Here is a 27461-nt window from a genome sequence, read left to right as displayed (position 1 = left end):
CGCGTCACTAGACCGATTCTTCATAGCCGTGATACAGTATTACAAACTGCAATCGCATAAGGATCCGTGATCCTCGCATCATTGGAGCTGGATCAGACAGAGACTGGGTGAACTGCCACGCTTGCGTTCTCTGCACTTGGGCTGGTTTTTTGCTTTAGCCCACCGTTTACCTTTTTGTGTAATTAGCCAAAGAAAGTTCAACCCCGGGGAAGCGCGCACGTTGTGAACAGCGTGTTCCGACGGACCGAAGAGTACCTGGAACTGTCGCGAACTCTTCCTCAAGGTTTCGTCTGAATTTCATCGTTGCTCTTTACGATCGTATTTGTGCATTTAGGTTGTGGTGACACGTTTTAGCATGGCCATGTTATGGCTATTCCTGGTAAGCGAGGAAGATGGTGAAATGTGCTCGCATGCTATACTTGAGCACGTTTCACTGAAATTTCCTCCTGCGCTAGCTAGCCAGCAAGCTTACGTGATCTTCCAGTGAGCGATATTTTCGTTTTCATTAGGGAAATGTTGCTTGCTTGATGGTTGCGATCTAGCACCAGTGAGCTAGCTAGCTAACTAATGGGTTTGTTGTGAGGTTTCTTTGCTCGACATTAATTCATTTCAACTCTCCCATTAAGTCGAACCACGTTAGCTAAGCTACTAGCTAACGCCAGGGAGCTATGTATGTTGCTAACACATGAGCCATGAGACGTCCTGCTGATAAAATGTCTAAATGGTCACGTAGCTGTACTATCTGAACCCTATTAATTTATGTAAGTTGTTACCTGCTAGCTTGCTTAATATTTACCACAATTAGCCCATGTCGCAGATATTGAGGGTATTGAATTTGTCACAGCCAGTACCGTTATTGTGAGGCCAATTGATTTAAACGGGTGTGTCAGGATAAGATGCGCTGTGTTATGTATTGATTTACTTGCTACAGTAGGCTACATGTAATATTGAACTGTGTGTGATTTGTTTAAGACGACGCGATTGCTTTTCTTCTGAATTTGCACGTTAGGTGGTGTCTTGATCGGCATCGTACTCTGCGCTATGAATTCCATGTTTACAGTCAATGTAGGTCACCGGGCCAGTAGGTAAAATAAAAAGAAATCGGTAGCCTATTGCTGTAGTGCGTCAAAATGCGTACTTTTTATTTTGGTTTCAGCGGTGAACAATATATTTATCATGCGTATTCTCTCTATATCTCTATGATAGTCAACATCTGAAACGCCTAGCTTATCCATTTTCATTGTATTCATGAGTTTATTGTCGTTTAATGACCCATCGCAGACTCACTCAATAATTCACTCTGCACTATGTAATCATGTGTACGCCAAGGGAAAAGTTTTTTTTTTCTTCTTTTTTTGGGGAGGGTGGCAGAGGAAATGCGTTTCTCTTGTGTTGAAATAAACCGAGGGAACATTCTGTGTGTATGTAGGAATTTAGCACATTTCTGACGGTTGCATAAGCGACGTTCCAGTGCCAACGGTCTGCTTTCGTCTTGGCAGAGCGTTGATGTGCGCTTTCTCCTCTCTCTCTCTCTCTTCTGACAGTATGGCAGATTACCTGATCAGCGGAGGGACCGGCTACGTCCCCGAAGATGGACTGACCGCCCAGCAACTCTTCTCCATCGGCGACGGCCTGACCTACAAGTAAGTTCCCTAAAAGCGGTTCCTCTTCCATTGTTTATGAGCGCCTACCCCAGCTGGACTGGCGCTGGTGCCCTGCTGTATTCCCCCCGGCATGTAATGACGGGAAACACGTTTTGAATCGCCAGATCCGCTACTCAGTCTGTCGCTGATGGGCTCACAGCCGAACAGCTATGCTCAAAAGGTGAAGGGATGACATACAAGTGAGTAAATACGACTGGCTTTTACGCTTTAACGCCACAACCACCCCCTCTCTGTCAAGCGGTGCGTTCCACAGGGGAAGCAAAACAATGCCCATACTAGTCCCATATTTCTCTCTTCTGCTCTCTTTCATTCTGTGGTGGATGACTTTAAAAAATAATAAATAAAAAAAATAAATGCATGCATGTTAGTGGATACTGTTTAAATCCACGCCTTTTATTAATGCACTGTGAGAACGTGTAATTTAAGAACTGTGCTCTGGTTTGAAATTGTCAATTGGCCAAAGATCACATTAACTCTTGGGAATCGGGGAGGTCCTTACTAACACACGTGCCAATCATTTGTATGTGGAATTATATTTGCTTTCCCTTTCAAATTATATAATTCCACCCCACAAAAAAGTTCCACAAGAAAATACCTTGCATGACTGCGTGCGTCCTGTGCTTTCAGTTTGTCCTGTGCCGAGTTCTCATTTCAAGTGCTGTTCTTTTCCATGTCCAAGTTAATCACATCACCCTTCCCGACTTCTTTTCTGGTACATTGCACCCAGTGTCTCTTTCAGTAGCCCCTGAACCGGCAATATAATTCTGCAATCGCTACTGTTACGTTTGCCTGAGATTGTGCAAGACCGGGCTGCTCGACTCCACGTGCTCCGGGCTGCGGTGTCTGCAAGCGTTTGCTCCTGCCGCGCGCTACACCCCCCGATTTCTGCAATTTGCTTGTTATCTGAACCGAGCAGGTAAGATAATTGTCGAAATCTGGTGGCGTGACGTGCGATGGGAACAAATGCCCGCAGACACTGCGGCCTGCAGGACGTGCAGTCCAGTCACGCTGGTGTAAGATCATTTTGTTCTGCCCTATCTCTCTTAAAAAACTTTCACTGATTTCCCCCCACTTCAGTTTGCAAGAGGACTCTTAAGTAAACTGCGTGTGTGTATTCACATTTATTTTCTTATGGTGCTATGTTTTCACTCGGCTTGACTCTCAGTTACACATTTTTAATGTGAAAATGATTATTATTCAAAAACTATTCCTAATAAAATTATGTTTTACCCTGCCAAATAAGTCTTCTGTAATGGGAGGGGGGGGGGATGTGCCATTTTTCTTTCTCTTTCTCTTTCTCTCTCACTTTCTCTCTCTCACTCAATAACTTGCTAAAACGCACGCAGACAGAGGGCAATGTCTGTGTAATCAAATTTGTTGCTTGTGTGGAATATCGAACTTCGCCGGCAAGTTGATGACAAGCCGTATATGTACAGGATAAGGTTGAAAGCAGGGGTCGTGTGAGTTCAGAATGTATTGCTGTGCTTTTTTTTTTTTTTTGTGTGTCTGTGGGTCGTTATTCCTCACCCTTTTGACTGGCCTACGCTCCGCGGTAATCTCTGTCAGGTGACGTGGGGACGATGCGGGGAACAGTCGCTCCGTTCATGAGCGAGAGCGTTTTAAAATTAACGACGCGCGGGCCCCAATTCACCGCCGAACGTCGAGCGTGACGGAGATCATCGTGGACGGTCCGTAATGCAATCGGGCGGGGGGCGGGGCGGGGCGGGCGGGGGGCGGGTGTCACATGACGGACCTGTGAACAGTCATGTGCACCGCATGCAAGAGGTTTGGCGGTTGACAGGTTTGGCAGGTGAACGTTGAGGCATGGTTTAGGCACCACGCAGGCCCCGTTCGTGTGGCATTCCCTGCATGGCTGAGAGACTGAGAGAGAGAGAGGGTTTTGATTTGACACACCTTTACTGTGCCATACATACAGCCCTTTGGCAACATCAAAAACAAAAACAAAGGCGAGGAAAACAAAAAACAAAACAATCAACAAACTTACACCTTTACAAAATTAACATGACACCATCATCTTAATGAGCTGTTAAACACTCATTCCCCGCCCAGTCCTCCTAAGACCTCCAGACCCACAGTCTCCCCTCAGTACCAGCTGTCCTGAAAAGCACCGGTCCCCAATAAGAGAACCAAGTCTATGGCAGTCTTTTAAGACTGGAATACTGTCTCCAGTGCAACAGAAAGGGTGTCCCTCTGTTCGCTGTGGGGATTTACCAGAGGTGCCGAGGCATTTGCCGGCACAGCCCTCCTGCATACGTGGGCGAAGGCAGTTTATACAGGTCAGTCCACGCCAGCCTCTCTCCTCACCTCTCCTCTCCTCTCCTCCCACACCCAGGATCCCCTTGCAGGGGGTGTCTGCCCCGTTCTCCAGCCTGTCTCGGTTCAGCACCTTAACCCGGTCGTCTTTATAGCCTCCGATCTAGACTCCGCGGCCAGCCGGACCCCTCTGCTCCCTCCGCAGTGGTGGGTCCCTGGTCGTGTTCTCACGATGGTGCGGTCCAGTTTCAAGCCCCGTCTGCCTTCTATAGGATAAGTCATCAAGCAAACTAGTCTGTTGACATTTTGTGAGACTTTTATTATTACGATTATTAGTGTTCCGAATTAATATTCTGGAATGTTCATCTTTGTTGGCTTTTGCATTTTTACAGCCACGTGATGCGAGTGAATGGATGTTCAGGTGTGCCGCGATGTCGGAGTGAACGCCTGCTTTGTGAAATGACTGCGTTTTTGCTTTTACAACAACGGGCGGAGTCAGGAATACATTTAACTTCTCACAGAACCGGGAATGTGTCACTTTCAATAAGTAAAAAAAAAAAAAAAATACCCCTGCAGCAGAAAAATTTGGAAGGCAAATTCAGACTCGTACAAGTTTCTGTTGCAACTCTTCTAGATATGAAAATGGGTTGAATGAAGTGGAACACACACACCGGCGTTATGACGCCTCTCGGGGTCGTGAAGGCACGTGACAGGGACCCGCAAGGTTGCCGGTTTCATCCCCGGTGTAGCCGCAATAAGATCCGCACAGCCGTTGGGCCCTTGAGCAAGGCCCTTAACCCTGCTTTGCTCCAGAGCGTCGGCCAAATGCCATTATTTATTTATTTTTTTTCAGTCGGTTAAATGCCTAAATGCCCTGCTGTCAACCATCAGTTTTAACAAGCTAAGTCTCTTGTCCTGGTGCATTAAAACAATCTCAGATTCTAAGCCTTGTACCAGAAAACTGTCTCGGTAAGGGCCAGGGCTGCTTTTTAATGCATGCTACACATATATACAAATATATACACCCAGTGAGCCCTTTATTAGGTATTTATTAGACAGTTTTTAGACTTATTAGCTGAACCTCTTGGCTGCGTCTGCCTGCTTTTATGCATTTATTTGCTGCTACGTGATTAAATGTTTGCATTAACAAGCTGATGTAGAGGGCTACCGAATAAAGTAGTCACTGAGTGTATGTTTATGTTATTTGTAGTTTAAATGGGCATTGCCATCACTGCGTGAAGGATATTCACATGAATCATCTCGGTGGACAAAATCAGTCAAGTCAGTTTAGCTCCAGCTCAAGACTGTTAGCGACATGTCGTGATACATAATGAAGGAATACCGGTCAGGTGAAGACTGCGTTTCCCTTTTTAAAAGAAAAAAGGGGGGGCAAAGGGGCTTTGCGATTATGGTATTTTTGATGCAAAACTGTGTTTGCACAAAAGAATCAATTCGGCGAGGACACTGGTCGGCGGGACTGCAATTCACCGATTCGCTGGCAGACAGGTGGTGTCGAGACATGCCCCCCCCTCCCACCCCCCCACACTGTAAACAGTCTCTTTTCCAGAAACCTCAGCAAAAAAAAAAAAAAAAAAAACACAGTCGTGCAGGGTGGTTGTTAGGTAGGTCGCTCCCGGCTGCATAGCAACCTTCGAACGGTATCCATGGAAACCGGCCGTCTGCATCAATTCCCCCCCCCCCCCCCCCCCCCCCCTCTGCCTTCTTAAAATATTTGGGCGGTGATTGAGGGAGGAATGAATTGAGGGGCTGTGGGTGATGATTTTTTTTTCTTTCTTTTTTTTTTTTTTCCTTGTAGTCACACACACACACACACACACACACTTTGCAATCGCAGTCCACACCAGCGCAAAGAATGACAGCTTGTGTAATTAAAGTGGGATGCACTAGTTCTGTCAAATTCAGGTATGTGGCAGTTCATTTGATCGTGATGGCTTTGACGGTCATGCGCATTCTTTTTGCAGCTAAAAATCTGTAAAAAAAAAAAAGCTTGTGGTTTTTCTTGGAGGCGTATGAAACTAAATGTATCATAATGCGAATGGGTATTATTGTCAAGGATCTGACATTATCACCAGATAAGGGACCAATCCTTAAATCCCTATGCTCTTACGTAAGGAATAACCTCAAAAAAGTGAACAAGGACGGATCGCTCAAAGCCTGCAAGTGCAGACGGGCTAAGCTACGGCCATTAGCGTGACGTTAGCCTCACATCGCCTGCCATTAACATCATTAAGCCCTGGCAGTCTTGCGGTCTTAATTCGAGCGGCGCAAGAGACTAATCCCTTCCGATGGAGGATTTGTCTCCGCCTGATGACGTTGGCGGTTACCAGCGACGCGATATTAACGATGAGGCGTTTCACAGAGCGCGGCCGCTTTATCGACTGCCCGAGTCGTTGGGTTTGGAGATGAAGGCTCGCACGCCCCAGCTGGTTTCAGTTTCTCTTCAGAGCCAGTGTAAACAGGGCACGCTCCTGCGGTGCGGCTGTCTGGCCTTAACTTCCCTCTCCGTAAACAGTCGCAGCGCTGCCGTTTTCAAACCGGCGGGGTAGTCTGGCTCGGAGAAAACAAAAGGCCATTTTGATTGTGCAATTCCAGTAGTTTGGAAGGCAAGCCCGTAATTGATTTTGTGACCGTATTGTTTTTGTTTGGAAAGGAGAACTTGTCCAAACCTAACCTGTTTTTCGGTTTTAGCCGGTACACTCTGCTCTTTTTCTAAGAGGGGGGGGGGGGGGGGCGCCACTCCTGTTTTGTCGCTGCCTATAAGTTACGATACTGTGACATATTGAGACCCTTGTTCGTTGAAAACGGGAACACAGCTGGGAGCTGCCGTTCTATTGGGGGTGAGTTTACCTCCAGAGGCCTCTGACACGGGTCCTCCCAGCAGCAGCAGCAGCAGCAGCAGCAGCTAGCCTGGCACCGCAGCCTTGCCCCTGAGGCTGACATCCAGGGAGCCGGGGTCAGCCTTTCAGCGGTGGGCGATGGCCCGGGAAAGGCTGCCTTTTTTTAGGCCGGATCGGCCTCGGATATTTTCCCGCCGGGCACCTTTGGTGCGAAGTGCAATCGGTGGAGTTGCTGTACGTCCTGTACGTCCTCTCTCTCTGTCTCTCTCTCTCTCTCCCTCGCTCTCTCTCTCTCTCTCCCGTTCCTGCTCCCCCTCCCGCTCTCTCTCTTTCTCTCTCGCTCTCTCTCTCTCTCTCTCTCTCTCTCGCTCTCCCTTTCTGTTGGTGTTTTAGTTCCCCGTTCCGTTCTCCTCGCTTCTCCTTCTCGTTCCGTCTCTGAAAGGGCCTGGCCGACTCCTTTCTCTGGCTCTTACTCACGCCCCAGTTGCTGAGACAGCCAGGCGGCAGGAGAGCTCGCTCTATGCGTCGCCCCGGGGCCTGTTCCACAAAGCGGGATTACGGAGTTAGCTGGATAACTGCACTCAGGGAAAACCCTCAAAGCGGGATTACGGAGTTAGCTGGATATCTACACTGAGGGAAAACCCTCAAAGCAGGATTACAGTTAGCTGGATATCTACACTGAGGGGAAAACCCTCAAAACAGGATTACAGTTAGCTGGATATCTACACTGAGGGGAAAACCCTCAAAGCAGGATTACAGTTAGCTGGATATCTACACTGAGGGAAAACCCTCAAAGCGGGATTACGGAGTTAGCTGGATAACTGCACTGAGGGAAAACCCTCAAAGCAGGATTACAGTTAGCTGGATATCTACACTGAGGGAAAACCCTCAAAGCAGGATTACAGTTAGCTGGATATCTACACTGAGGGAAAACCCTCAAAGCAGGATTACAGTTAGCTGGATATCTACACTGAGGGGAAAACCCTCAAAGCAGGATTACAGTTAGCTGGATATCTACACTGAGGGGAAAACCCTCAAAGCAGGATTACAGTTAGCTGGATATCTACACTGAGGGGAAAACCCTCAAAGCAGGATTACAGTTAGCTGGATATCTACACTGAGGGGAAAACCCTCAAAGCAGGATTACAGAGTTAGCTGGGTTTTCTGAGGCGAACGGGTGTGTATACAAACTGTCCCTGGTTTTTAGCCTTCCATCTTAAGGGGGAGGTTGGGTTTACTGTGATTTGCATATCTTTGAAATGGTGGGAGCTCCACTTAAAAAAACGGTAAAAAACAAAGAAAAACAAAACAAATGTAAATCAAGAGCAGGTCTTCTGTAATTAATCAAGAGATTAAGATGCTGTCAAGTCAAAGTGGCAACATTCGATCAGGCGGTAAGAGCAGTCGTCTGGCAGTTGGAGGGTTGCCAGTTTAATCCCGCCATGGGTGTGTCGAAGGGTCCCCTGAGCAAGACGCCTAACCCCCAAATACTTTGGATAAAGGCACTGTCCAGTCATATCCTAAAATGGCTGACGTGGGGGCTTCAGTTTTTCGTTTTAGCCCAGCACTTCAACACCCGATTCGACTAATTAACTACTCTTGGCCTTCAGCCCGAGACCTTGATAGGTCGAATCTGGTGTCATAGTGCTGGGCCAAGATTCAAAACAGTTTGGGTAATGGGTGTGGGTTCTAGACTTGAGCAACGTGCTCAACTGGAATGGGTGGATTATTTGTGGGTCCTGTGTGGGTGGTGCTTACTCAATGTGTGTCTTGTTTGCAACCAGACTGAAAAATGTGTTTTCTGAAGGTTCCCGCTGTGAACCCCTTGCACCAGGTTATAGGCTATTGACAAGAAATGTATACAGTATGGAACAAGAAATGTGTGTGCCTGCTATGCGAGTGGTGAGATCGCTTGATCAAGTGGTTTAAAAACTGCTTCACAGTGGACGTTGTTCAGAACGGCCCAATGAATTACCCCAGTTGAGCCATTCTGGGGAGGACTGTTGGGGGGGGGGGGGGGGGGACACACCACTGACCCCTGAAATCGAGGGCGAGTTCAACACCTGGAAAATGAGGGGGGGAGAGAGAGGAGGAGAGCCCAGTAAATACAGACATTGAGGAAATGCCCGACAAAATGACAGACGGCAGGACGATTCTGGAGCAGCGATGGCCAACGCTGCGTTTTGTGGAAGGCGCGTTTTTTTAACCGAGGCTGAGAAAAACGTGCTCTGTTCAGGGATCTGGCGCCTATTTAACGTTATAATATAATATAGTATAGTATTTAACGTTCCCTTTGCACTACTTCCAGCTGGAGCTGGTGAGTGTTGGCCTGCGATGGGGCCCTGTTTGTGGATTTTAGGCTTGCAGACTTCCCATAGAAGGGAAGGGAAAGGAAGGGAAGGGTGGTCACATTTATTTGCCTCTTCTGCTTGGTATTTTTTTTGTTTGTTTTTGTATTTTTTTTATTTATTTTTGTTGCGCATGCTAGCGTCTCTCTGTCATATGACCGTAGGTTTCCACGGAAGTTGCACTGTGCTGCTGTGAAATAAATTGAACGTTGGAGGAGTTTCGTCAGCAGCGGTGGGCAAGTTAGGTCATAATGCCCTGAACGGGCTGGCCTGTGTGCAACAGCAGGTGTGCGATGCGTTCAGTCTCGCTGAATAACCCGGGGGCATTTTCCCCCTCGTCAGTGGAAATGTCTCGTTTCGAGTCTGCTGTCTGTGTAAATGTCAGTCGTGCTCCACGCGTTGCTGCAACCTATTGACTTACACTACCTCTTCTCTCTTTCTCTAGCGACTTCCTGATCCTGCCTGGTTTCATTGACTTCACCTCAGACGAAGTGGTGAGTCTGTTTCCCCTGATCGGCCACACTTCGCCCACACCCTCCGCCCACACACCACACACACACACACACACACACCACACACACACACACACACACACACACACGCCCTTTATAAGCCTGCTCCACACAAACACTACTGCGGTGCGAAGAGTCAGCTCCACGGCAACAAGATTTTTCAGCCCAAGCTGCGGTCAAGACTACACCCCCTTGTTAACTTGGAAAAGTCTAGAAGTTTAGAAGTGCCCTGAAGTTAAAACGACAGTGCTACCTGCGCATGCAAAAACATTTTTGAAATGTCAATATTTTGACACAATAAAGGATGCCTTTATCAAGTTTCCCTTCCAGTTGCTTGAAGAGATGGCGAACAGAGTCTTGAAAAAAGATTTTTCCATTTTTCTCCCAATTTGATAGCCAATTTGTGCCCCGTCTAATCCCAATTAGAGCAAGTATTAGATACACCGCCCACACCCCGTCCCTCGGCGGCCCGTAGGGGAGCGACACGCCTTCTTCAAGCCGCCTCGTCTCGTGCTCGTGACTCCGAGGCGCCCGAGGTGCTTTATCGTGCGGTGATCTACTAACCCTGCCAAGTCCCTCCCTCCCTCGCGGCGAGCCAATTATTGCTGCTCAACGTGAGCCGGCCAAACTGGCCTTTTTGGCAGGACCCGGTGCTCGGTGTGCAACTGCAGCGAACTGCAACCGCGAGTCTGCTGCGTCTTAGCCCGCTTCGCCACCGCGGCTCCTGGCGAACGGAACCGTGGGTGTTCCAGGCCGGCTTGGTTCGGCCTGCGGTTGTGTGTGCGCCGGTTAAGCAGCTGTCGACCGTCAAGAGGGCCTTCTGGACCGCGTGTCGACGACAGTTGATAATCGGCACACAATCGCCCGTCGGTCCCAACAGCAGGTCGCAGGGCGAAATTCACCAATGTTGTTTTACAACAGAGGGCTGGCTGGGCCTCGCAACTGAAGCTGGGCGTCACGAACCGAAAAGCGGGCAGAACTTCTGTGAGAATCCCGGCGGAATTTCCGGTTCATTGACTCAACCGAATTGACTCGAGGGCCTGAGAAATAATATTTCCTGCCAAAATAACAGAAAGGTAGTTTGAATTCTCGCGTGGGGCGGGGCGACCGGGATCGGAACGGAGGATTTGCGGCGGCCGGAATCGCAGTGACCGCGGTCGACCTCGAACCGCCGCGGGTATTCGGCTGACGTCGAGAAGCTCTCCCCAGGATTCTCCCGCGTCTCTCCTCTGTGAACAGGTTGTTAGCGCGGTCCCCGGGGCGAGGTTTGTGCGTCCGGAGGTTTCTGAGGGAGATCAATTACTCTGTTGGCACACAGCTGCCCTTACAATAACGGACAACGCACACGAGGCGCTGGAGCAGTTACAGAGCTGCTGGTGTGTGTTTTTTTTTTTTTTTTTTTTTTTTTCAGACCTAAAATTGGACCGTTTTTTTCAGTCTCAACCACTGTGACTCATTTAAAAACAAACATTGCGTCCACACACCGCACGAAAACAGTTTTCCATAGATTTTGAGATACGCCATAGCAGTTGGGTTGAATATGGAGGAAATTACCTTTTGAGCCTTCGGATGTGTGTGTGTGTGTTTGTGTATATATGGAAATATAAAATTATACGCCCATGTAAGATTCCAGCCTAAATAAGAAACTAAAGTGTATAAGCCTGAGCTGTTTGTAGGGTGAATTCAGAAGCTTACCTTCTGATTATTTGGCTGCATTGGCGTAGTCTTTTTTTAAAACAGATGCTGAAAGTTTTGTAGTGTTGTCCGTGTGTGCGACCCAAGGACTTTTCGCCCGTTTCCCTGGGAGTTTTCTCAGGCCTTGAGATGGTTTTTGTGACTGTGGACCTTTTCCTGAGAGAACCTCTCCTGCCATCCCTGGGAATGCCAGGGTTTGTAAAATGGCGGCTTCGTGAGAACCTAGCACATCCTGAACCACCAGGCCACTCAAAACCAACCAAGCCCCGTTGGTAATTAAAGAGGCAATGTCGCCTTGCTAAACACCCTCCTATTTAAAACTTTTAAATTGTTTTTTTTTTTTCCCCTTTAATTTAAAGCAGACTCCACTTGTCCCACTCAGCCTATTTTTAGTGAAGTGAGGTTTTGAAAAAATAAAATGAAGCACTCCGCAGCAGCCCTGTTTATGTCTGGCGAAGGGCGAAGGCTGCTCGACTCGACGCGGCGGGTGTTTTTTGTTTTTGTTATTCAGCGTAGAGGGCCTTGGGGAGGTCAAATTAAAACTCCTGCCAAGGAAAGTTAGCGACCGGGAAGAGCAAACGGGTTGTTTTACTGAGCGCCGGGAGAGTCACAGGGGTCCCGCCGAGACCCACGTCAAAATAAACTACCGTCGCCTTCTTAGCCTGCTCCTGTTTAAATGCAATGAAACCCAGAAAGAAATCTCCGGTATTCGAAGGGGGTCAGTTTCTGTCTTTTTTTTGTTTTGTTTTTTGTTTCAGGTGAATTCGTGTTCGGCTTATGTTTCCGTTCAATTGATGTTGTTTATCTTAGCCATTATTTCTGGATTTCTATTGGGGGGCCTCGGAAGGAGGCGATTGGTCGACGTGGACGGTGAGCGGCCAGCTTGCGTCACGGCCGACCAATCGGATTACTCGAACCTGTGACTCTCCCGCTCAGACGTGGTTTCGGCTCTATCGCGGGAGTCCCTGCCCTGTCCTGGCACAGTGGCCTGTTAAGCCTGTTAGGAGTCCCCCCCCCCCCCCCCCCCCCCCCCCTCCCCCCCTCTAAATGTTTCTGGCTTTCGTCGCCGTTCTCTCTGCCCGCGTCTGTCTCGCCTCCAGTCCTAAAATAAGCAACAAAATTAGAACAAACGAATAGTGGTGGCGTGACGTGTATGTCCGGGACCCGGGCGGTTGGTGGTTCAGCCCCCGGTGTCGCCGGGATGAGACCCGCACAGCGGTGGGGGCCCTCGGGCGAGGGCACTCAGCCCCGTTGTTGCTCCGTGTGGGATTGCCGCCTGCTTAGTCTAATCGCCTGTCGAGAGAAGCTGCCAGGTTTCCTGCCGGTGTGAACGTACCGGGAGCAGAGAGTCGGTGCTAACGACGTACGGGTACAGCGAGTGCAGTACCCCCCCCCCCCCCCCCGGGCTCGTCTGGGAGAAACGTTTAACCCTTTCAGCCTCGAGCCCGATATAAAGCGGTTCAGCCCAAATCTTAAGGGGCTTTTTGCCTTCAGTTGAGAGAATTTAAAAAAACGTATTATAGCAGTCATTTTGATTGGTTGAAAAGGTATAGGGTGGAGAGTTCCATATGGCACTCGTGAGACGGAAAGGGTTAAGTTGTTTTATTTGGGAGCGCTCCATTTTTTATGTTTCGGGGGTACCTTCTTCTCCTTCTCCTGCCGGACCTGTAGAGGTTCTGTACGCGGGTGTGGTCCGGTCCACACAGCTGCCTCTTCCCAGTTGAGCGGCCCGTTCTTTGGAAAATTCCGGGGTTTTCCTCAGAACGAGACACAACGAAAAGCTTGTCGACGGCCTGTGTGTGTGTGTGTGTGTGTGTGTGTGTGTTTGGGGGGTTGTTTGCCAGAGAGAGAGCCCCTCGGTGCTGGGAAGATCCTCCGCGGGTGGTGTGTCTTTCCAGAGAATGTTTCGCACCTGCCCCGGGCCCCTTGTTTTGAGAACCGGTCTGGCAGGAGACTGGGCGAAAGGTTAAGCGGGGCCACTGTCTGGATAAAGAGTCTTAATCTGTTTAAGACCAGCGTTCCAGGTCCAAGGACACTCCTAGGGGTCATCTGCCGATCAACACCGGCGACCTCCCTTTCTCTATCCCGCTGCCTGGGTGCAGATCCGCCATCTCCAGATTACACTTTGCTTTTTTTACCATGTTTGTTCTCCTCCCTCACCACTCTTTAGTTTGCATGTGAATTTCGCTTTGATTCGATTACCTTTTTTTTTGGTCTGGTTGCCATTGTTTTCTATTTAATAAATGAAAGCAATAAAAAAACCGACTGAAATATAATACAGGAATATTTATAAACTCCATTTTTATTTTATTATCAAAAATGAGTGTCGCCCACAATCTGTCATTGGAATATATTCCATTATATCTCAGGGTGAAATCAAAAAGTCAGTTAAATGGTTTTATTGTCTTTCGACAAAGACAAATGCTATGGTGCTTAGCCTTCAGCTCAGATTCAAAGCGTTTTTTCCCCCTTAAAGCTGGTAGAAATGTTATCTGTCTGTTGGACAACGTTTACATACACACATCCAAATCGTTTTGGTTTTTTTCCCTGTGCAATTTGAATAATTTTTTTCTTATTCATTCAAACTAAGCACTCACATTTATGCATTTACACTGTGTCAGACTAACGTATTTCCTTCCAGAAAATGGATTCTTTGTTTTATGGCCACAATTTCTAGTCACGTCTGCCCCCTAGTGGTTCTGTAGTGGATTGCGTGATATTTGCTTTGCACAGGCCTCAATTGTACCTTACATCGCCCTTCAATGGCAATGCGCACAAATGCTAAATCACTTCATAAACGGTGTGTTTAATATTAATCTCAACACTATAGTCTACAGTAAATTTATTAAATACATGTTCTCTGTCAACATGAATGAATAAGCCATCACCAGTATTTTCGGAGAACCTGAAATGATTTGTGTCACCATGCCTACCTGTGGCTTGTTCAGGTGTGTCATTCCAGAAAAGAAGATGGTGCTTACACTTGTGTGCCTGTGTGTATTTCAGGATCTGACCTCGGCGCTGACCCGGAAGATAACCCTCAAGACGCCGCTCATCTCCTCCCCCATGGACACGGTCACGGAGTCCTCCATGGCCATCGCAATGGCGGTGAGTGCCCCGCCCCCCACCGCCGCTAACCAATCGCAGCCCCCCGCAGCGCACCTGACGCCAATCCCACATCCCGTGCGCGGCCTCGACACTCATCCTTCGTCCTTCGTCCTCATCCTCCCCTCCATCACTCTATACCTCTCCCCCACATCCCTCAATCCCCCTCTCCTTTCAGAGGACATTATTGAACACTCTCTTGAATGCGGTGACTCGTGAAACGTCACGAGATGCAAATGTTGCGACCTTCGCCCACGGCTTATCAGCGAATGTTGTGCTCTTCTGTGACGGGTGTTTGTCCTCGTTTTGTTTTGTTTTGTTGTGGAAGGGCCATTTTCTCCAGAGCAGGTTCCCGGCGCCCGTAAAACTGAATTATGCCCTGAGTCGTGCGTTTTCCGTGCCGTCGATGTCTTCGTGCGAGTGCCGCGTTCGTTCATGATTACTCCTGACTTCAGCGGCTTTGAAATACGAGCACCCTGTGCACTGTACTCTTATATTATTGATATTAATCAAACCACGCCGTGCTGTGCTGCAGTGCCTGTTGAAATGCGGGGGTTACATCCGTCCCCTCCCTGGGTGAACGCAGTTCTCCAGTTGGGCCAACAGGTGGCAGCAGAGTCATTTTAAAACGCAAGTCGCCGACCACGAGTAGAAAGAGACGAATGGTGAAGAATCACAAGATGCGAGTGGTCTTTAGCGGTTCGACTGGTCCAGTTGAACAGCAGTTGCTGTGCTCCAGTAGGGTCAGTGAGGGTCAGATGCTGATTGGCTGATTCCAGGTTCAGGAAGCACTTGCTGACTCGAGGTGGGGGGGGCGTGATTTGTGTTTCAGCTCATGGGAGGAATCGGGATCATCCACCACAACTGCACACCGGAATTCCAGGCCAACGAAGTCCGGAAAGTCAAGGTGAGGAGTGGGAAATGGGGACTGCCGCCGGGACCTGGGGCCTCGAAGGTCCAGTTAGGAAGTGCGGGTGGTCCATGTAAACATGACATTAACGGCATTTGGCAGACGCTCTTATCCAGAGCGGCGTACAGTCGATTAGAGTAAGTAGGAGACAATCGTCCCCTGGAGCAATGCAGGGTTAAGGGCCTTGCTCAAGGGCCCAATGGCTGGGGGGGGGATCTTATTGTGGCTACACCGGGGATCGAGTCATGTACCTTAACCACTCTCTGCGTGTTTATTCGCTCGTTTGCTCAGAAATTCGAGCAGGGCTTCATCACGGACCCGGTGGTGATGAGCCCCAGGCACACGGTGGGCGACGTGTTCGAGGCGAAGGTACGGCACGGGTTCTCCGGCATCCCCGTCACCGAGACGGGCAAGATGGGCAGCAAGCTGGTGGGCATCGTCACCTCCCGAGACATCGACTTCCTCACCGAGAAGGAGCACGACCGACCCCTGGAGGAGGTGTGTGTGTGTCTCTGTGTGTCTGTGTGTGTGTGTGTGTCTCTCTGTGTGTGTGCTCGTGTGTGTCTCTCTGTGTGTCTGTGTGTGTGTGTCTGTGTGTGTGTGTCTCTGTGTGTCTCTGTGAATGTTCATGAATGTTCTAATCAGCAGCGCGAGGCTGTGTTTGTTCACGTTAACGGACGGCGTGCGCCTTTTTCCAGGCCATGACGAAGAGGGAGGACCTGGTGGTGGCGCCCGCGGGGGTCACGCTGAAAGAGGCCAACGACATTCTCCAGCGCAGCAAGAAAGGTAAGGAGGAGAGAGCGGGTGAACAGTGTTACTGTGTTTCAGCCCGCCAAAGGGGCTCATGGGAAATGCGCGCATGATCGAAGAGCTCTCGAGTGCTGTTGCCATGGTGAGACGAGTTGTTTTTTGTTTTTTTTTTCCAAAATGTATTTTTATGTTGCTAGAGGGAGGCCACTTGGGTCCTTCTGGATCTGGGTTCCTCGTTTAAAGCCGTTCCCCTCAGAACCCTTCTGATACACTGCCGGACGTTCAGAATGATCTGATGACCTCCCTGACAATGCCAGTGTCTTGTCCACGCAATCTTGATGGATGTTCACCCCAAATGTAATCTTATCTTATCCGTGATCATGTTGCCACGTTGCCGTTTTGTATCTCTTTCAAAACTAAGGCGTCAACAGTAAAGCCTTAGTCTAATAGTCTGTTGAAGAACATGCCTGGAAGGACCTCACAAGACCTGCTCTGAGTCATTCAGCCAAATTTGTTCCCAGGACAGGACTTATCGTTGTATTCTTTGCGCTTGAATCCGTACTTCCCTCTAGGGTCTTTCAGCGCACTTAGCCCTGGTTATGGGTATGCACTTTGTTGGTACGTCGCTCTGGGTAAGAGCGTCTGCCAAATGACTGTAATGTAAAAAAAATTTGATGTATGTTGCCCGCCTTAATGCTGCGTCCTAACCCCCCCTTGTGTTTTGGCCTACTGATGTTGTGATGACTGAAGCAGAGATGGAGCCTAACTTCTGCCCCCTGCCCCCCTCTCTCTCTCTCTCTCTCTCTCTCTCCCCCCTCCCCAGGGAAGCTGCCCATCGTGAACGACAGCGACGAGCTGGTGGCCATCATCGCGCGGACCGACCTGAAGAAGAACCGCGACTACCCGCTGGCCTCCAAGGACTCGCGGAAGCAGCTGCTCTGCGGGGCCGCCATCGGCACCCGCGAGGACGACAAGTACCGGCTGGACCTGCTCATGCAGGCCGGCGTGGACGTGGTGGTTCTGGTGGGTCCGAGAGGGAGAGAGCGGCCCCAATGCCACTGCTGACATCCAAGGCCCCTGTAGTAGTAGTAGTAGTAGTAGCCATCCTATTAGTAGTAGTAGTAGTAATAGTAGTAGCCATCCAATAGTAGTAGTAGCAGTAGTAGCAGTAGCCATCCTAGTAGTAGTAGTAGTAGTAGTAGTAGTAGCAGTAGCCATCCTAGTAGTAGTAGTAGTAGTAGCAGTAGTAGCAGTAGCCATCCTAGTAGTAGTAGCAGTAGCAGTAGCCATCCTAGTAGTAGTAGCAGTAGCAGTAGCCATCCTAGTAGTAGTAGTAGTAGTAGTAGTAGTAACAGTAGTAGACATCCTAGTAGTAGTAGTAGTAGTAGTAGTAGTAGTAGTAGTAGTAAAAATAACAAACTTTATTTTTAAAGTCTCATACAAGCCATGCAATTCCGAGTGCTTCACAGAGCAATAAAAAAAGATAGAAAATGGTCGAGCCATACAGCGCCATATAATAAATACAGCGGCAATAGCGAAAGCAAAACAAGGCAAACAGTGATACTGATGAAATACAATAGGGACGCAATAAAAACAATGAATTAAGAGTAATTAAGAACAATAAAAAAAAAAGTAAAATTTAGTGCTGCCATATCTCTGCTATTGGGACGATGCATTTGTTGATTTCTTGAGTATACAGTGAGCAGAAGTGACACGTGAAGCATATGCGATGTAAATGGCTTTCTCCTGTCCTGTCTCCGTAGGACTCCTCACAAGGGAACTCGGTCTATCAGATTAACATGATCAACTACATCAAGCAGAAGTACCCAGAGCTTCAGGTGGTGGGAGGGAACGGTGAGCATTGCCGGCAGAAATTTTGTCAAACATCTGTCGCCCAGCATCCAAAATGGTGGCTCTTCACTTTTTTTTTTTTCTTCTTCAGTGAATCACTTTCAAACGTATTTTGGAGATATTGTGTTGTGTTTGGCGTAAGTGGTGCCGTCACGGGCGCGTGTGAGATTTTTTAACGTGCTAACGTGCTAACGTGCTCTCTGCTCTCCAGTGGTGACGGCGGCCCAGGCGAAGAACCTGATCGACGCGGGCGTGGACGCGCTACGCGTGGGCATGGGCTGCGGCTCCATCTGCATCACACAGGAAGGTGAGGAGGAGGAGGAGGAGGAGGAGGAGGAGGAAGGTGCCCCAGGCTCTTCTCTCAAGGCTGGGCTCTTCAGATTTTAGCAGAGACGTCAGTGTTTATATGGCGTCTCTGCGGAACAATCTCCGCTCTTGGATCACTGCCCATTGATATTAACTAGTGGCATATTTCCCACATCTTCCAGATGTTCATTTACATTTTTGGCACTTAGCAGATGCTCTCAGCCACAGCGTCTGTCACAGCTAAATCTTCCGTTCAGCCTCGATACGACGGGGTATTTTTTTTTCATCCGGTTTTATCGGCCTGGCTTACGGGTGCCAAAGTGGTTGGGAATTGAACCCGCAAGCTCCCCTTTGTGACTGTGCCTCTCCCCTCCCTCCCCCCCCCCCCCCCCCTGCAGTCATGGCGTGCGGGCGGCCCCAGGGGACCTCGGTGTACAAGGTGGCGGAGTACGCCCGGAGGTTCGGCGTTCCCGTGATCGCCGACGGGGGAATCCAGACGGTCGGACACGTGGTCAAAGCTCTCGCCCTGGGGGCGTCGACAGGTCGGTCTCTCTGTCCTGGATGGATGGATGGATTGATGGATGGATGGATGGATGAAAAAGGCCCAGCCACACACACAGGCTAGCATCTGTGTTTCCAAATGGAGGTGGCAGGGTTTGTGGGGATTGATTCTGTTCCGCTTCAGGAAATGAGTTGAGTTGAACAAACATCCATTTTGAGTGAACTGAATTTCAGTTGAGGTCGTTGCATGACTTTGACCTTTGACCTCTGACCTCTCCTGCTGCAGTGATGATGGGGTCGTTGCTGGCCGCCACCACCGAAGCCCCCGGGGAGTACTTCTTCTCCGACGGCGTGCGGCTCAAGAAGTATCGCGGCATGGGCTCCTTGGACGCCATGGAGAAGAACAGCAGCAGCCAGAAACGATACTTCAGGTGGGCCTTCTTATCATCCATGGTCAATTTATAAGTCATATACAGCACATAGATCGCTGCAACATAGTATGTGTTATGCTATGCTCAAAGCAGTGGATCAATGATTGTGCTCTTGTCATAGATGGGTAATGTTAATCTTTCTTCATCTCTCAACAACAAGCTTTTGCCCATTACCATGTAGACATTACATTATATTTACCACGTAGACTTTTATCCAAAGTAACGCTTCCCTCCATATCAAGGTCACAGAACAACCAAACAGGTCAGTAAAGGTACAATACATATATGCTTGGTTGTAAGGTCCATGAACTCACGTCCCGTACACAAGGTAGATAGGCCCAAATCGTAACAGGTGGGAGTTTGATGTCGCCGCCTGGCGACGCTTTCTCACTTGCGACACCTGGCCTGGTGAAGGCACACGGGCTGCGGTCGACCGTGGGATGACGATGACGATGGTCGATGGTTTCTCCACAGCGAGGGGGACAAGGTGAAGGTCGCCCAGGGCGTCTCCGGCTCGGTCCAGGACAAGGGCTCCATCCACAAATTCGTCCCGTACCTGATCGCCGGGATCCAGCACGGCTGCCAGGACATCGGTGCCAAGAGCCTGTCCATCCTGCGGTAAGCCGGCCTGGGGCGGGGTGGGCGACGCAGGGATAGTTTAAGCCTTTCGGCTCCAAGAGTGCCATATGGCACTCAAGCGTAACTACCGTAAAATCCCGGGACTGCCGTATGGTTCTCGACCGACTACCTTTTTCATCCAATCAAAATGACTTGCCGTACTGTTATCTTGAGCCCCTATTGAAACCCTGTGAAATGTTTCCATATTTTCTCAACCGAAGCAAAAACCCCATCGAATTCGGACTTGGAATTTTGAGAGAGCTTTCCAAAAGAAATAATAATAATCCTTTTCAACGTTGGGTTATGGTGTAAGCTCACAAGTAGTGTTTAGAACCTTCCAATGCGGATGTAACTGTCAGCCCTGGTAACTGAAAGCTCTAGTGTGCCAGAACACTCATTTAGAAAAAAATAAATGAACAATTTGAATAAATTAGAAATCTTTTCGGAGGGAATAGCGAGCATGGAATGTAGGACACGGAGAGATGCGGAGAATGGTTGACGCCCGATTGCTCTCGCTGCAGGTCCATGATGTACTCTGGGGAGCTGAAGTTCGAGAAGAGGACCATGTCGGCCCAGGTGGAGGGCGGGGTCCACGGGCTCCACTCGTAAGTTAGGCGCCGTCGCCCGTGGCAACCGCCCGCAAAAAACCCTGCTTCCGGAAACATCTGCACCCCCCTCCCGCCCCCTTCCCCCCTGTACCTCAAAACATTAGGCTGTCACAGTGAGATCGCCAGTAACTTTTTTTTTTAAATTCCGCTTCAGGTTCTTTTCCCCATATTTCCCTCGTGTTTTTCCTATCCCTTCCACTTTTTTAAACAGTCCAGAGGCATAACTATGTGAAAAAAATTATTTGCTAGATTTAGCGAAGTCTACCGGAGCTGACCCGGCGACTCGATCCCAGAGAATCATATCGGGTTCATGTCACCTCAGTTAAATACTGTACTTGAATTAAATACTGTAATAAATAATGGACTTTTAAGTCCAAATGTGTGTAGAAACAGAAGCAGTGTCTTGACAGTCCAAGACATTGAAAATGTTTCTGATTGCATTGCATTGTAGGGCCTATATGCAGGGCGCATCGCGAGTGGCTAACGCTAACGCCTCTTGCTCTGTTCGTGCAGCCACAGTGCTAACGTGCTATCGTGCTAGATGATAACCCCAACCCATCTCCTATTAGTTAACGCTTTAAATGCCAACTGAACTGAAAGTTACGTCAGTGTTGGATAGCCCCGTACATAAATATGTTATGAAATTGTAGTGTTGAAACTAGTTATTCGACATCAAAATGTCTTTTTTTTTCCTTTCTTTTTTTTGTTTTGTTTACTCATGCACCCATTTAAGATATTCTTTTGTGCCATGTAAGTACGCCAGTTCCCTGCTACGCAGTAAGACTTTTCAGCTGAAGAGGTGGCGGTGTATTTCAGTTTTTAGGAGGAGATTGGGGAGGGGGGAGAGCGGGGGGGGGGGCGGGGGTTTCCTTTATTGTACGTGCTGCTTATTTTGGTAGGGATCTCGGGTAACCGTTTTTGGGAATCCCTAGTCTTGCTTACCAGTCACGTGTAAAGGCCTGATGACAGATCAGGTGACAACCGTGCTCTTAACTCGAGATGATCATGCACCCACGAACGCCAAAGCGGCGTTGGGGGTTTAAACCGGCCAATTGGAATGCAGCAAGCGGTTCTCCCAGGTCACCCGGGGAGACAAGACCGCTATAGGCTAACGAGCCCCCAGCAATTACAGGAAGGTCCTAATCTCAGTACAGAGCACAGGTTGCTAACCAGATACTGTGTACGGCTAGCTGAGCTGAGCAGAAGTGTGGCTGGTTAACCAGGGCTAGGTAATTCTTAACATTAGCATTAGCGATTCCCACCTCTCTCCTTTGTTTATTGTTTGCAAAACTCCCCCTCTCCTGTAATGTCGTCCTGGAGCCTAGAGAACCTCTCAACCGTTTCCAATTAGTGTCCTTGTCAAGCCTGAGAGCACCCCTCGCAAAGTCATTCTGTTCCCCACGCACCGTTAAAAAATGCTTCAGACTTTTCAGGAGAGGATAACTGTCACTTTACTAATATGTTCGTCGTGTTCTTGCTTTCAAATAACATTTTGATTCTGTTTGTTATTTTTTTCTTTATCGTTGGGGCTTTGGGTTTTAGCCAGTTCTTGGGCTTTCATTGTTTACATGTTACGCTGTTGACACAGTTTTTCCTGTGAGATGTTTTGCACCTGGCAGAGGAATTAGCAAGTGAGACTTGCACTTCCTAAATTCACAGCTGTGTAGATTACTTTTTTTGGGGGGGGGGGGGGTGGGGGCATATTAACGGTTTATTACCGTATTACTTGCATTCAAGCTGTGAATTGTACAGGATTTGCTGTTAAAAATGGTGCAAAGGCCGGGTTGCCAGTACGACGTTAATGTTATTTGAACAGAAATGGTGGCTGGTTGCAAGTAAAATTTATAATGTAATTTGAGGAGAAACTTCAGTTAATTTTAAATGTATACTGCCCTTGACTACCAGGGTAGCAACGATCCTTCTGTTCACTTCAGACACTGACGCCGTTTAGAGTGCTCCTTTATACTTTTTCTTTTGGGGGGGGGGAGTGTATTTATTAGGCCTCCTTGTTGTAATTTGGCGGAAACTTCCAATGGCGTTTTTGTCGTTTTTTTTTTCCTTCTTCTCTCGTTTCCACAGTTACGAGAAGCGGCTATACTGAAGGCGGGATGCGGGCCCCCAACGTTCCCACCCCGGCAGCGACCAAACACACCGGCCTCGTTTGACACCCCCGACCGTCACCGTCACCGTCACCCCCGCCCTCCCCCCTCCTCCGCCCACTGCCCCTCCCCGACAAGGTTTCGCCCGTGCCTGACAACAACGGATTTGCACTACCGACTCCCGGGCTGGAGTCTCAGGGTTTGAAAACAAACACGCGAAACCACACGCCCGCCGCACGCACGCGGCCCTCCGTGGCGCCCGCTCCACCCGGAGGCGGCCCAGTGCTTTGGCGACTGTCTCCTGTACATAGCTAAGCCCAAATCCCCCACCCCTCCCCCCTTTCTCCACTCCGCTACCCTCCCCTGTCGACCGGACCATCCAACCGAAGAGGAGAGAACGGCCGAAACTCACAGGCGTGGTGAGAGAGAGAGCGAGAGAGCGAGGGCCTCGTCTCGGTATCCTAGCGTGTAGTTTAAGTCTTCTCCTTGTGTCGTCGTAAAAAAAAAAAAGAAAAGAAAAGAAACCGTTTTGTGAAAACGTGCACACAAAATTCTTCATTTTTATTCCCTAAAAATGTCAACTCAGCCCCCCCCCCCCCCCCCCCCCCCGGTAGCTGGGCAGCCCGAGCAGTGGAGGGGCTGGGGGCTGGGGACGGGGGGCTAGTCAGATTGTAATGGTACAGTTAAAGCCTAATATCCCGTTCCTTGGGTTCCTTCAACCAGCCAAGCCTCTCGTCCCGCCCCCCCCCCCCCCCCCACGTCCCTTGGTTGTATCGCGCACAAAGAGTGCAGCTGAACGGAAACCTTAGAAAGGGACCCAGTCGAAATTTTGGGGTCTCCACGGCAACACCTTCAGCGAGTGTGAAAGGGACTTTTTGTGTGGTGGTGTTTAGAGTTAGCGGCCATTACTGTGTTTACAGCACTCCGGCACGAGGTCCTATCCATCTAAACCCCCCCCCCCTCTGCATCACTCACTATGCCACGTTAGTTAGTCTGTGTAAATATAGTTGGGACCAAAAGCTAAGCGTTAGCCTTAAATCAGGGATATGTTAAACCAGAGAGCCTTATGACTGAAGAAGATGATGATGAAGATGACTGGAGAGTGTGCGCCGTGGAGCTCGAACTGGAATTCAGTGGATTTGAAACGATGTAGAAACAAAACATTCGATCCCCACAAAAAAATATGACCCCCAGGTGCTAAACGTGCATAAGGAGTTTTACTTTTCTTGTCATAAGCGTCTCTATGAAATTATTCATAGCCGGCATGCTGTCGTTTTTTTTTAAGCGTTACTTTGTGCGATCACATCTCTGCCAGATGGAATGCTGTGAGTTGCCAGCAGTGCAGATTTTCTTTTTTAAAGCCTGATTTGTGTTCTATATTAGCATCTGAGCATCCTTTGTTCCGAAATCCTGTTCCTGTGTTCAGCTGGCCTCTCCTCCTCGTCTACGAATCTTCCTCTTAGCGCCTGTATGTGAAAATGTATTGACGTTACAAAAAGATTCTCACCCTCGCCAAAGATATTGAATCTGTACAGCTGTTTTGTGTAGACGAACTTTTCACCAAAAGGACCAAACTCAAGCAGGGGCGAGAGTTTGGTTGGGGGTGTAATCGTAAATTAGACAAGGTTGCGAGGTTTAAATGAAAGAAATGGCGAATTACTGCGTCAGGCATAGAGGCAGGAGAAGGGAGAATCTTCCGATGGGTTTTAAGAATGAGCGAATGTCGTCAGGCCGTGGAAATGAACGATGGCTCTGGTAGTCCGCGTTACTGAGAGGAACTATATAAAACTGATCTATACATCTATAGAAAAGGCTTAAATCTCTTTACGAAATTGTTTGTTTTTGCTTACTGACTCCTGTTAAGTATTCAACTATCCTACAGCTTTTCATTGAAGGGACACAATTACAGCTGACCAAAATTTCTGATTTTCCTCTCGATAGATTTTCCAATAGTGATGCTGACTGGTTAATGTGGAAGCAATGGACGTATTTAATAGCTTTTTCTTTTTTTCTAATCTTCCATTTTATCGTTTTGTTCTTTAACGGGTCAGTTGGCCTTGTGCAGAACTCGGTTTCTGCCGCAGACCTTTCTTGCTTAGTTTCGGTGTGTTTTCATCGGGAAATGCCGTTTACGTTTCGCTTCACACGCGGGACTTTTATGCACAACTAAAACAATGTCTCGAATGTTGAATTGTGAGCGCAATCTTCGGTATGAAATCGGCCCACACCCTGATATAGGCCCACCCGAACATCAGGGTTGTGACTGTTTCAGTTCAGCGTACTCGAATGTGAAAATTAAAAGCTCAGGGCTTGGCTGCAGTGTTCAGTTTTGACATTCGGGTTAAACGGTAAAGGCTTTTGAAGAAAAAAAAACAAAAACGCCAGGGCTTTCGGAGGTAGGCATCGCAAGCAAGGAAGACTCGTTATCCTGTTGACACTCCGCGACACAACGACACACGCAGACACTCGGCCTCATAAGTGTCGCTGCGGTCCGTGACGACTCTCGTCCGAGAACTCAAGACCAGAAATCTCTCCCGACCCGGTTTCCCGAAAACCTTGGTCCTGGGGGGCGCGTTGCATCGCAACATGGCGTCCGTCCTCGACCCGTTTACTGCGTTCACTGCCTCTGCTCCGACGGTCGACGCACGCCCAGCTGCGCGCACCAAGACTATAGGCAACCTTGTAAAGAAAGTAAATTAAATGAAATAAAGGAGAAAAAGAAAACGAGGGGGGAAGAACTTGCGTGTTTCTGCGCGGGCTGCTGTGATATCCGCGCTCCACGGGGGAAAGACGATTCGAGGAGCGTTGCCCGCTGCCGTGCCGCTTTTCCGCTGCGCCGTTGTTCACGGAGGGAAGTGAGGCATTGTGGGACAGCAGGCTCTCTCACCTGGTTTCCGTGTGCAGGTCCCGTTAGCGTGTTCACACTGTTATGTGCCCCCCCTTAGCCCCCAGAGCGGTCCTGGTGAGCGTAAACTGGACCGCAGACGTCCACACGTGTCGTTCCGGCTTCGCCCCGGCCGCAGGAGGTTTCACCCGAAGCTCTTCGGCTGCTTCCTGCGGCTAAATATTGTTGTAAAAATAATAATAAAGTTGACTGAAAAACCAAAGTGCTGTCCTGTGTCACTTTGCCTGTTTGGGATGGAAAAAAACACGACAGTTTGAAGTTTAAGTGAATGAATGATGACAGACCAGTCTCTGTTGGGTGAAAGGAGGAAGGGGGAGGGGGTATAAAAGCAGAACTTGTTCTGAACAACTTTTGAGTGGTCAAAGCTTTGGTCGTCACACAAACCAGCACACAGAATGAGGCACTGGGGCTGGGTAACTGGAGCTACACTTCCTCACAACATGTGGAAATTACCAGAACATAAGGGAGAATTTCTGCCCAAAGTATGCCTGGAAATCCATCCATCCATCCATCCATTATCTTAACCCGCTTATCCTGAACAGGGTCGCAGGGGGGCTGGAGCCTATCCCAGCATACATTGGGCGAAAGGCAGGAATACACCCTGGACAGGTCGCCAGTCCATCACAGGGCACACACACCATTCACTCACACACTCATACCTATGGGCAATTTAGACTCTCCAATCCGCCTAACCTGCATGTCTTTGGACTGTGGGAGGAAACCGGAGTTCCCGGAGGAAACCCACGCAGACACGGGGAGAACATGCAAACTCCGCACAGAGAGGCCCCGGCCGACGGGGATTCGAACCCAGGACCTCCTTGCTGTGAGGCGGCAGTGCTACCCACTGCACCATCCATGCCGCCATGCCTGGAAATACAAAGTTTAAATGGCCACCCAAAGTTCCCCTATTTATTAGGAGAACACAAAGAAAGTTCATCAGGATAGTGGCAATTTACATAACAGCTGGCCACAAACAGGGACAACCACCAGTGAGCCTATTTGATTAGGCCAATACATGCATGTCTGTAAACTGTACACACACACTGTATGTTGATGTGTTCAGTGGTGTATGTTCCATCCTCTTTGGCAACATAAGATGCATGTTGTCATGCCAATAAACCATTTTAAATAACGTCCCAACCGGCGATATACTGTGGCCATTTTACACGAACAAATCTTCCCACGGAATATGCCTGTTACCTTGGCAACACAAATTGATCCGACGAGAACGTGGGTAGATTAAACGGGAGTACGAGTGGATAACCAGATGGGGATTTTGGCCTGGTCATTGTGGTTCATACAGGTGACATAATATTTGCATCTGCACGCCATTTCCTCTCGAGACAGAGATACATACATTCATGTGACAAGTTTGAGTCAATGACAAGAATATTTAATAGTATTTAAACATTTTTAAAATTTATTTTAAATATTCTTCCCCCATTGAAACACATCAAAACCTTCTTTCATACACATACTTTTTTTTCTTTTTTTTTTAATAATAGAAACTTTGTCGTGTCTCAGTACACATCTCTGGAAAACATGCATGTATTAAATCCACAACTCACATATCACTATATAGAAAACGTCCAGTGACCTTTTCCCCTTTCTTTAACAAAGTTATAAGGTAAAAACAAATAACTAATTTCCATCGTGGAAAAAAAATAAATTATAATGTTTATATAAAATGTCAATAATGATTTATAAATGAGCACAACCATGTCGGCACCACGTGAGGCGATGAGGATATTACAATTGGGATGTCAATACCCCAATCTTACCAGTAGGTGGTGCTGCTATGCTGCTACAATGCTCTGCTATTTAAATTCAAGCTTCCCTAAGTTATAGTTATGTAATGCATCAATACCCTTCTCACACAAATCATGATGGTGCTGAGATGTTGATGCAGAATACATTGGACAATAATAATCACTAACAGCAATGTGATGGATTTTTCTTTTTTTTTTAAACCACATTTAGAACAAATGTCTGTCCAATGAACAATATTACATGTTTAAATAGTTAA

The 27461-nt window shown here is 48.5% G+C and overlaps 1 protein-coding gene across 4 annotated transcripts; it reads left to right on the top strand.

Moving 5' to 3' along the window:
• impdh1b (IMP (inosine 5'-monophosphate) dehydrogenase 1b) lies at window positions 1-25637 on the top strand. 4 transcript variants are annotated; one of them, XM_061229145.1, is made up of 16 exons: window positions 1-107; window positions 1545-1643; window positions 1769-1843; window positions 9590-9638; window positions 14358-14459; window positions 15289-15363; window positions 15658-15864; window positions 16065-16152; window positions 16940-17139; window positions 17880-17970; window positions 18179-18274; window positions 18672-18815; window positions 19061-19205; window positions 19680-19823; window positions 20345-20428; window positions 22511-25637. In XM_061229145.1, exons 2-16 carry the CDS (start codon window positions 1546-1548, stop codon window positions 22530-22532), a joined length of 1620 nt encoding a protein of 539 aa, XP_061085129.1. In that variant the 5' UTR covers window positions 1-107; window position 1545; the 3' UTR covers window positions 22533-25637. The 4 variants fall into 4 exon arrangements, with proteins under 4 accessions (XP_061085129.1, XP_061085131.1, XP_061085128.1 ...); XM_061229144.1 differs by having other exon boundaries at window positions 9-283; XM_061229147.1 differs by lacking the exon at window positions 1769-1843.
• The last annotated feature ends 1824 nt before the right edge of the window (window positions 25638-27461 follow it).

Source organism: Conger conger, chromosome 19, assembly GCF_963514075.1.
Source record: "Conger conger chromosome 19, fConCon1.1, whole genome shotgun sequence".
In the NCBI taxonomy this organism is placed as follows: Eukaryota; Metazoa; Chordata; class Actinopteri; order Anguilliformes; family Congridae; genus Conger; species Conger conger.
This window is presented reverse-complemented; position numbering and strand designations above follow the sequence as displayed.

Coding starts and splice junctions, on each gene's coding strand:
- impdh1b (XM_061229145.1), top strand. CDS start 1,546: ATGGCAGATTACCTGATCAGCGGAGGGACCGGCTACGTCCCCGAAGAT. Junction 9,639..14,357: donor ACTTCACCTCAGACGAAGTG/GTGAGTCTGTTT, acceptor TGTGTATTTCAG/GATCTGACCTCGGCGCTGAC. Junction 19,206..19,679: donor AGCCAGAAACGATACTTCAG/GTGGGCCTTCTT, acceptor GTTTCTCCACAG/CGAGGGGGACAAGGTGAAGG.